The sequence below is a fragment of the Agelaius tricolor genome, unplaced genomic scaffold (genome assembly GCF_023055355.1).
Source record: "Agelaius tricolor isolate 1412-34295 unplaced genomic scaffold, bAgeTri1.0.p SCAF_22, whole genome shotgun sequence".
Lineage (NCBI taxonomy): Eukaryota > Metazoa > Chordata > Aves > Passeriformes > Icteridae > Agelaius > Agelaius tricolor.
The window spans coordinates 2,191,052-2,201,452 of NW_027269282.1; the positions used below are offsets into that span (position 1 = coordinate 2,191,052).

General features: G+C 42.9%; 1 protein-coding gene across 1 annotated transcript; it reads left to right on the forward strand.

Annotated features, from left to right (window-relative positions):
• Nucleotides 1-433: 433 nt before the first annotated feature.
• TAF5 (TATA-box binding protein associated factor 5) lies at nucleotides 434-10,401 on the forward strand. Its single transcript, XM_071446313.1, has 11 exons — nucleotides 434-981; nucleotides 2,125-2,365; nucleotides 3,025-3,340; nucleotides 4,018-4,181; nucleotides 4,641-4,776; nucleotides 5,294-5,414; nucleotides 5,586-5,715; nucleotides 6,731-6,895; nucleotides 7,826-8,003; nucleotides 8,147-8,324; nucleotides 8,605-10,401. The coding sequence occupies exons 1-11, from the start codon at nucleotides 477-479 to the stop codon at nucleotides 8,820-8,822; spliced, it is 2,352 nt and encodes a 783-aa protein (XP_071302414.1). The 5' UTR covers nucleotides 434-476; the 3' UTR covers nucleotides 8,823-10,401.

Consider the following 10,401-nt stretch of genomic DNA (forward strand, 5'->3'; position numbering starts at 1 on the left):
CTCTGTAAAAAACGGTTACAAAAGAAGCAGTATTAGAAATATCTGGACAACTCAGTGGCCCAGCCGTAATTACGTTGATTGAGCCCCCAGTCCCAAGGCCATCCCCGGTGCACTGCAGGGAACCCGCCCTGCCCACAGAGCCCCGCAGTGCCTACACGGCCCTGTCCCCTCACACCGGCCCCGCAGTGCCTACACGGCCCCGTCCCCTCACACCGGCCCCGCAGTGCCTACACGGCCCCATCCCCTCACACCGGCCCCGCAGTGCCCACACGGCCCTGTCCCCTCACACCGCCCCGGCTCCGCTGCCCCTCACCGCGCCCCCGCTGCCACAAAGCGCTTCCGCCAGCGTCGCAAAACGAAGCCGCGCGCGCTTCTGGAGGCAGCGGCAGCGCTGCCCTTCTTTTGCCCTCACTGTCGCAAGGGCGGCCGCGCCTGGCGGCAGCCGTGAGCCGCCGGCGAATGGAAGGCGGCGCAAGATGGCGGCGCTGCATGAGGAGCCGGCAGAAGTGGCGGCGGTGCAGCCGGACCCCGAGGCGGGGACGCCGCCGCCGCCTCCCGCGGTGCCTCCCGCCGCCGCTCCCGCCGCCGCCCCGGCCGCCGCGGCGGAGGGAGAGGCGGCGGGAGCCGGTGGGGATGCGGCACCCCCGAAGCCCGCGGCGCCGGGCCCGGCCGCCTCCCCGGCGGCGTTGGACCGGCAGACGCTGGTGGCCGTACTGCAGTTCCTGCGGCGCAGTAACCTCCGCGAGTCCGAGGAGATCCTACGTCGCGAAGCCCGCCTGCTCGGCGACGACCTGGGTGCCGCCGCCCTCAGCCCCTCCAGCGCCGGGCTCCTGGGGGGCTCCGGCAGCGACGCGGATTCCGGCGAGGCGCTGCTCGGCCGGGGCACCGGCGCTGCCGCCGTCGCCATAGGAGGCAACGTCGCCACTGTCGCGACTTCCAGCCCCGGCGTGGCTGCAGTTGCCGCCGTGCCGCCGGGGAAAGGTGAGGCCCGCGGGACTGCGGGGTCGGTCCCTCCTCTGGGCGGGAACCCCGGGAAGTGGGGAGCCCGTGTGCTGCTCGCAGCCTCGGGGGCTCTCCATTAGGCTGGGACACAAGGGTCGGTGTCAGGTTCTCGGTGCCACCGAGAGTCTACCTCGGCGTTCCGGGAGGTCCCTGGATGTCTCATTTCTCCATACAATCCGTGGAGAAATCCGTCTCTCCTGGAGCAAGGGACCAAGGACAGGGTGTCTCTCGCATTTGCAGGGAGCACTGTGAAGCGAGAAGTGCTCCCGTTCGTATTTGTGTCCCATCACAACCGATCGAGTAGCGGGAACAGGAAGGTTCCATTGTAGTTAGCGGGGATTGTCCCGGGTCTGGCCGCAGGGATGAGAACAGAGGTCTCATGTACAGACTGCTGATGTTTTGGTGAAGGAGCTGTGGGATATTTGTACGCGAGGCTTTCTGCATTTCTTATCGAGTTTGAGTACTTGAGATGTCCTTTGGATAATTCAGTTCTAAGTGCTGTTAATCAAGGTGTTCTGTGAGGCAGCTTTACTGAATAATGGAATTTCAGGAACTGCTAGTCTGAGTTCCAGTGAGTGTACAGCATGAAGTCAGCTTGTTCCTGACATCACCAGATATGATCGTTTTTATATAAAAAACAAAACAATGGAACTGTGTAAAAACTGATGTGTAGAACAGGACTGTCAGTGTTGAGTGTCCCTGCTCCGTGATGGTTGTGTGGTGGTCTTGGTGAATTGTTCACTTAGTCTACTTAACTTGCTTATTTACTGGAAACAAAATAATTATAGTGGGTATGTCTTGCATTCTGCTCCTTGTTTAAGAGTTTCTAGCCCTAGCAGTAAAATAACTCATTCTGATGATGTTAGTGGCTTCTTCCTTTACACTTAAAATTGTGGCTGAATTAGGCACTAAGTGAGCAACAGTTGGCAGGGAAGGCCCAAAAAACTACTGGAGAGAACTGGCTGCTGGACCGATGTGCTCTCACCTGCATTGTTTAGCCTTGGTGCTGAATGGGCACAGGACGTGTTTTGCTCACCTGACCAGGGGGTTGTGGCCGCTGTTTGTTTGCTGGCTCTTGCAGACTGTCTGAGCAGCTGTTGTTGTTGGCTGGTGCTTTTGCAGTCGGAGGCGCGGTGGTTGTGGAGGACCAGCCGGACGTGAGCGCGGTGCTCTCGGCCTACAACCAGCAGGGGGACCCGACGCTGTACGAGGAGTACTACAGCGGCCTGAAACACTTCATCGAGTGCTCCCTGGACTGCCATCGGGCAGAGCTGTCTCAGCTCTTTTATCCTCTTTTCGTGCACATGTACTTGGAATTGGTCTACAATCAACATGAGAGTGAGGCAAAGTCTTTTTTTGAAAGGTAATTCAATTTCATTTGTACATTTCTGTTATTTTGTGTTTGCTACTTTGGCTAAATCTGTGAGCTATTTCTATGCATATACATGTGTATGTAATACTTTTCTTCTCTAAAGTTGAAGAGAATTGAAATCTCAGATAACAGTGCCATAGTTTGTAGTAACTGTTCTTAAATTATTTTCCAATCTCCTGTTAGGAAGATGTGAAAACTAGTGAACTGTGCATTGACAGAGTTTGAACCATGTTAATGGTGTGCTGATGCAGAAGTATCAATGAAGAGATTCTGCAGTTTTAAGGAAAGATTGTGGGGTCAGTTTTTATCACTGGAAGATTGCACTGAGATGCCAAAATAATTAATGCTATAAGTATTTGCTGATATCATAGGATGTACATTGAAAATCTTCAAATGAGTTTAAAGAAATTAATTTCTGGCTAATCTGTAACTTTCTGTACTCTTACTATGTTTCACTTGTTTATCACTTGAGAAGAAAATAGGATTTTAATTTGTTTCATGGATTTGTTTCATGAAATACTTCAATCCAAAAGTATAACTTTATTTCCCTTTAAATGGTTCTGTAAATAGTTAAAATGTCCCTTGCCACAACTATTTTATAACAAGTTGAGTGACTAAACCTTTTACCATATCTTAAATTGCTTCAATAGATTTCATGGGGATCAGGAGTGCTATTACCAGGATGACCTGCGTGTATTGTCGAGCTTAACCAAAAAAGAGCACATGAAAGGTAATGAGACCATGCTGGACTTCAGAACAAGCAAGTTTGTGCTGCGCATTTCCCGCGACTCTTACCAACTCCTGAAGAGACATCTGCAGGAAAAGCAGAACAATCAGATCTGGAACATTGTTCAGGAGCATCTTTACATTGATATCTTTGATGGAATGCCTCGCAGTAAACAACAGATAGATGCTATGGTTGGAAGCTTGGCTGGGGAGGCAAAACGAGAGGCTAATAAAGCAAAGGTAGGAGACAAAGATTGTTGCACTTTTTACAAATCTCCCTGCTCTTTCAGGGAGATACCTTAGTATAGATTGACAGTCATAAATTGAGATCTTAAAAGACAGCATGAACAGAACAAAGGAAGAGAACTGTACAAACAGGTGTTGACAGGAGTAGAGAGAGATCAAGATGTATTGCTGTCAGGTGGATGAAACTGCTGGATCCTTTTGAGATACAACCTTGTGTTCAGCCCACTGAACTAAACTTAAACTAACTCATTAATTACTTTGTAGTTTTAAAATGGACACCTTACTTTTTGGCTTCCTCTTTTGTACAATAGATAGTAATTTTGACTTGCTACCAGTTGTTACTAGAAGAGCTGTGTGTGTAGTACCACAGTACTATACAAATAAATGAGGCAGGGTGGGGATTGCACTTTAAGGAAGGACTGAGAGATGGTGGGAGAACTTAGAGTTGTCCAGATCAAGTTACCCAGTTGGCTGGGTAAACCAGAAGAAAATGTACTACATTCCTTATGGGCCAAGCAGTAATATATGCTGTAATATTAAACAGAGCAGCTGTAAAGGGGCAGCTCTATTGCTTGGACTACTACATTGAAAAGTTACTATTAAAAAATCTGGTTTTCAGAAAGAACAGCAATTACTTTTTTGTCTTGTGTGATTTTTTTATTGGCTGGTAGGTTTTCTTCGGCTTATTGAAAGAACCGGAGTTTGATGTGCCTTTGGATGATGAAGATGAAGAAGGAGAAAATGAGGAAGGAAAGCCAAAGAAGAAAAAACCTAAAAAAGATAATGTAGGGTCAAAAAGTAAAAAACAGGACCCTAATGCTCCTCCCCAAAACAGGTACCAAGGAAATGATGTGTAGAGAAGTTTTTAAAATTCAGTCTTGTCAAGCCAAATCTGCATCTCTGTTCACATGGCATTTTTTGTAATTTTGGCTATTTTGGCTGTACACAGCTTTAGGTGTAAGACTTCTAAGGGAGGTCATGGAACCCTTGGCTTATAAGCCTCTGTCATTGTCCATCAAGTCAATCTAGATTTCCCTTGACAAACTTTTACTTGGTTACCCACTAATCTTTTCAGGTCATACTCAATTGTTTATCTTGTTCCCGTACCTGTCTGAAATTCTGAAACCTACTGGCTCTCTTTCTCATCAGTCTTCTACATAGTTGTTCATATTTTCTAATTCTTGTTTCTTATTTGAATACTGAGGTATGAGGTTGCATGCAAAGGTTTCACTTTGTCTGGATTAACAGTAAGGAAGGTGTTTTTACTTTGTAAAAATGTGTGCTTCTTATGTAGAATTCCTCTGCCAGAGCTGAAAGACTCTGACAAGCTGGATAAAGTAATGAATATGAAAGAAGCTGCGAGGCGAGTGCGTCTTGGGCCAGAGTGCCTGCCCTCTATCTGTTTCTACACATTCCTTAATGCTTACCAGGTTGGTAAAAGAGTTTGAGTAATAGGGCTAAGGGGATCAAAATTATGAGCATCACTCTTGCTAAAGAAAAAAAAAATAATAGTGTTGGCAAGGGTAATTGGAGTATTTGGATTAAACATTGCCAAGTTTATGTTCCAAAATGTTCAAAATTCTCCTCAAAGGCTCCTTAAACTACAAAATTTTCATGTTCCTTGGTTTTGCTTGGATTTGCTTGCTTGGATTTTGCTATAATTCCTTCTTTTGCTTTTTCTGTCCTAAGTGTTTCCTACAGAATGCAGTAGGTGTTTTGCACTGGAATACTGAAAAGCAATACTCTTTGTCACTTCTGACTGCACTTCATTCATAAACCTTTATTTTTAATGGGACAAGAATTTGTGTGTGTTTATGTTTATCCTACAGTAATTCACTCTATTTTTGTAAATGAGTCAAATTATCTTTTTAATAGTTCTTAGGATTTTGTAATATTTGCAATGTATAATGAGAGATTCAAACAGTATAACTGGATATTTGTGTGTAGGGTCTGACTGCAGTGGATATTACAGATGACTCCAGCATGATTGTAGGAGGCTTTGCTGACTCTACTGTCAGAGTGTGGTCCGTGACTCCAAAAAAGCTACGTAGTGTGAAAACAGCTGCAGGTAATTAAGACAATAACACTTAATAGGAGAATACATAACTTGTGACATTTGTGTTCTGGATACTGTGCAAACATTTCTAAATATTGATACTTAACTGAGATGATGTCATGATGACTTTTATCTTTGAACCTCTGACAGTTATTCTGATACATGAACTTTGAAATCTTGCAGACCTCAGTCTCATTGACAAAGAATCAGATGATGTCTTGGAGAGGATCATGGATGAGAAAACAGCAAGTGAGTTGAAGATTTTATATGGTCACAGTGGACCTGTCTATGGCACCAGCTTCAGTCCCGATAGGTAAAAGTTTACAAGCTAACTAGTTTGCTTGTCTTCAGTTTTAATTGCATGCTCCTGAATGAGAACATATTCTTAATGCAGCTTTTTCCAGGTTAAAGCAATTCTTGCTCATGTAGCTTGTAAGAAACTGTAATGCTCATAAAGTTCAGGGTGTTGAGCTCTGTCAGCTATTATTGAAATCAACTATAGCAGCACTGTTTTGGAGATTTAGGACTTAGATGACAAAACTTCAGTTTTGAAAGCTGTAGTTTAAGCTGGGTTTTAACTGAGTGATACATAGAGAGGAAAAGTACTACATCAGTGATATAATTTGGATTGTTGCAAAACTTAGTCTCAGAAGCACATCATTGTACTTCAAGTTTCTCATATTCTATTGAGACTTTATTTTCAGAATGTATGGAACAGTATCTTTAAAATAAGAAATTATAAAGCTTTGTGTAACAATGGGAGTCTGGACAGTGGAAAAGAGTTTTAAATGTCTCAGGTTTTGCTTTTGCTTGTGTTTAGTCAGGAAACAGCCCCTACAGACACAGCTGAGAAGTAAACTTTGTGTGGAACAAATATTGTATAAGTCTATAATTATACTTGAGAATGAGAGCATGATATAAATTCTCTTTCAGGGAATCATGAAATTTTGTCCAGAGTTGTAATAGAAGATCTTTTAAAAAATAATATAGTGTAGCAGTTTACTAGTAATTTTTTCCTATAACTGGAATTCATGAGTAAAGACCTCCTCTGTGGTGTGTTTTTTGGTTTTTTTCCCCCTCAGTATTAAGTGCCATCAGAATTAATCATGAATGTAAAATCATCTTTTTTGCATAAGGGCCTATGCCTGGGTTCTGCTTGAATTGGTTATTGTCACTTACTGCACTGAAATGCTGATTTATGGGTGACATGCCAAATTGGTGCTGATGAGGGAACACTTCTGTCATGGATATTTTACAATGTTAATGCAATATTTATACAGCCCTGTGTAAGTTTGATATGTTTTATGCTATACTTTCTCCTGTGACAGGAACTACCTTTTGTCCTGTTCTGAGGATGGCACCGTGAGATTGTGGAGTCTCCAAACATTCACGTGTTTGGTGGGATACAAAGGACACAATTATCCAGTTTGGGATACACAGTTCTCTCCTTATGGTTATTACTTTGTGTCTGGGGGACACGACAGAGTGGCTCGGTAAGAAACTGCATGTGTTTTTCACTTATCTGGATCAGTTTGTGGTGGATCAAGCCTGAAATTCATTAGCTGATATACTCTTGCCTACTCTATTACTCAAAAGAAATTTTATGTCAGTTAAAATACTGAATAAATGTTAATGCGGTTTTACTTTTTTTTCAACACACATTATATCATCTCATGTTTTTTCTATCTTTTCAACACACATTAGTAATACCTGATGACTCAAGAGATGGTGTCCTCCTAAGTGACTCTCTGATTAGAAGTATTCTCCTCTAATTGTTGAACAGCTTGACAGAATATTCTTTTTTTCCCCATTCTGAAAAGTATGTTTTTCCAAAAAACACCCTAATTCAATAAACTGACCCATAAGAAATAACTCCACAATTACTTTTTTATTCTCATTGTGCAACAGTTGTTGAATCATGGTACAGTTTGGGTTGGAAGGGACCTTTAAAGGCTATCTAGTCCAACAGCCCTGCAATGAGCAGGGACATCTTAAACTAGATCAGGCTGCTTAGAGCCCCATCCAACCTGAGCTTGAATGTATCCAGGGATGGGGAATCTCCCACCTCTCTGGGCAACCTGGGTGTTTCACTACCTTCATTGTAAAACATGTCTTCCTAATATCTAGATTAAATCTACCTTCCTTTAGTTTAAAATCATTATCCCTTGTCCTGTTGCAATGATAAAAAGGCCCTGATAAAAAGTCTGTCCCCACCTTTCTTCTAATCCTCCTTTAAGTACTGAAAGGCCACAACAAGGTTTCCCCAGAGCCAACTCTTCTCCAGGCTAAACTGTTATCCTTTCCTCATTGCAGAGGTACTTCAGCCCTCTGAGCATTTTTGTGGCTTCCTCTAAGGTTGCTCCAACAGACACAATGACTGAACTTCTTTAGGGTTCTTTTATTAATACAGCTTTTCTTTTCAGTCTGTGGGCAACAGATCACTACCAGCCATTACGGATCTTTGCAGGCCATCTGGCAGATGTGACGTGTACCCGATTTCATCCAAACTCCAACTATATTGCTACAGGCTCAGCAGACAGGACTATAAGGCTCTGGGATGTTTTGAATGGGAATTGTGTAAGAATATTCACTGGACATAAGGTAAAGGCAGATCACTGACAGCGGGAAAGTGATTTTATTTCTATGCTGAGATTGTAAACAGTTCTGTTCTGAACACAGCTTGACTGACTGAATGTGACTAGACTAAATTAACTTGTTTTTCTGCCTCTCCATGTCTGTTTTAGGGACCAATTCATTCATTGGCATTTTCTCCTAATGGACGATTCCTGGCTACTGGAGCAACAGATGGAAGAGTTCTGCTGTGGGATATTGGACATGGCTTGATGGTTGGCGAATTGAAAGGGCACACAGACACTATCTATGCGCTCAGATTCAGTAGGGATGGGGAGATTTTAGCATCAGGTAAAATTCACCAGGAACAGTGAAGTGTCCATTGTATTCCATAATTCTGAAGAGGAATGATATAATTAGTTCCTTAAATTGAGAAAGACAAAGTAGCCTCACTTGCTTAGCAAAAGCAGCAAGGACTAGGAACTTTGATCTGTGCATTCAGTATGCTGTATGAGTCTTGCTATAGTCTTTTGCTTTCTGAGCTTTAATTTTTGTTAACTTGCTCCCCAGGACCATTTTTTATATTTGTTTTATAACAAAATACTTTAAACTGTTGTTTTTTTCTTTTTAGGTTCAATGGATAACACAGTTCGTCTGTGGGATGCTGTGAAGGCATTTGAAGATTTAGAAACCGATGACTTTACTACAGCCACTGGACACATAAACTTGCCTGAAAACTCACAGGACTTGCTACTGGGCACATACATGACTAAATCAACCCCAGTTGTTCATCTTCATTTCACACGCAGGAACCTGCTGCTGGCTGCAGGAGCCTACAGCTCACAGTAGATCAGGAAGCTGAGACTGACTGTGCCAAGTCATTGCAGCAGTGACCTCAGGATGTGAGACGAGAGGGAATGTCTTGAACAGAAGGATCCCACGAGTCCATTGCAAGGAGTATGAAACTGTAATTTATGCAAGCAGCATTTTTAAGTTCTGCTGTTTCATATTTATCTGCAGTTTGAAAATGCTGGAGATTGAAGACATTGTGGCTGTAAAAGAAGGAACTGTTTGTGGTGCTTTTGGTAACATAGATATGTACATATGAAATGAGCCATCTCTTCCCAGAGGTGGTACTGAGGTCAGCTGAAACTTGTGAGAAGTTAACAGCCTTTACATGTGTTCTCAGATTTTTTCTAAAGCACTTAATTTATGTATAGCAAATGTTTCATTGGTCTCAAACACAAGCAAAACTGTCCATTTTCAGGAAAGAATGTAGTTTGATTCACTACAGCCTGGGCTGGGCAGCAGGCGTGGTGAGATCATAGCAGCAACCAGGGCATTGACGGAGCGGGCCGGGCAGCCCGATGCTTGTGGGGAACTGCCAAGCTCCGTGCACGGTTTGTACGCAGCCAAGTACTGAGTCCTGAAAAGATTTCAAACTGGTGTGCTCTTTTGAGGTGTCAGAAACACAGATCTTGTTACTGTTTTCAAAGGTAGCCAGTGCTGTCAGTGTGATAAGCAACCAGAAGCGCAATGTGAACTTTATTTACTTTCATACTTTATTGTATGAGAAAATAAAAAAGGGGAACTGAGGCACAACTGAAATAGTCACTATTAAAAAAGTGGACTTAAACCCTTTACTTTGTGTTAGCTGTAAAAGAACGTTAATAACTTGTATCCTTTCTGCATAAGGTTTAACATAAAAGGCCCAGTAAAACTAGCCAAGAAATTGAAACATTATAGCAGCAGGAAAGGATAAGTGTGTGGTCAGTTCGCTTTTGAAAGGCCAGCTTGTCTGCTGAGTGACAATTCCTATCCACAAAAAGATTGTACCCAGTGAGTCCTCCTGGACTACCAATAAAGCTGTGTTTTATTTTTAAAGAAGAGTAAAACATGCAGAACACAGGGAAGAACGTCTGTGTCTTTGAACCAAAACCTCCACCACCAAAGGCCAGGTCCAGCGTGGCTTGGGTTTGGGTTGGTATTTGTAGTTAATCTCTTACAAGATTTGTGCAGAGAAATCTGTTTTGTGTTCCTCATTACCTCACAGTAAGGACTTGGACACTTGAACAATCTACTGGCTCTCTAGTGAAAATGAAAACAAGACTTGTCATTTCTAAGGTAAACTAAATGGAGAACTACCTCCTCTTTCATCTCTTGTTTGCTCCTACAGGCATTATTCATTAAAATAAAGTGTGGAAAATTCACTAGGAAGCTCACCTAGACATTTTCTTCAAAGAAAAAAGGATAAAACAATTTTTTTTTTTTGTGTAATGATACCTCAACAAAACTTCCTAGCTCTTAATATGACCAGTAAGATTTAAGTACAATTTTTGACAGCTTAAAGAAAACACTGCCACATTCTGCCTTTGTATTTTGTACAGTTTTATACTTTTGATACCATAATAAATACTAAAACCCCTTA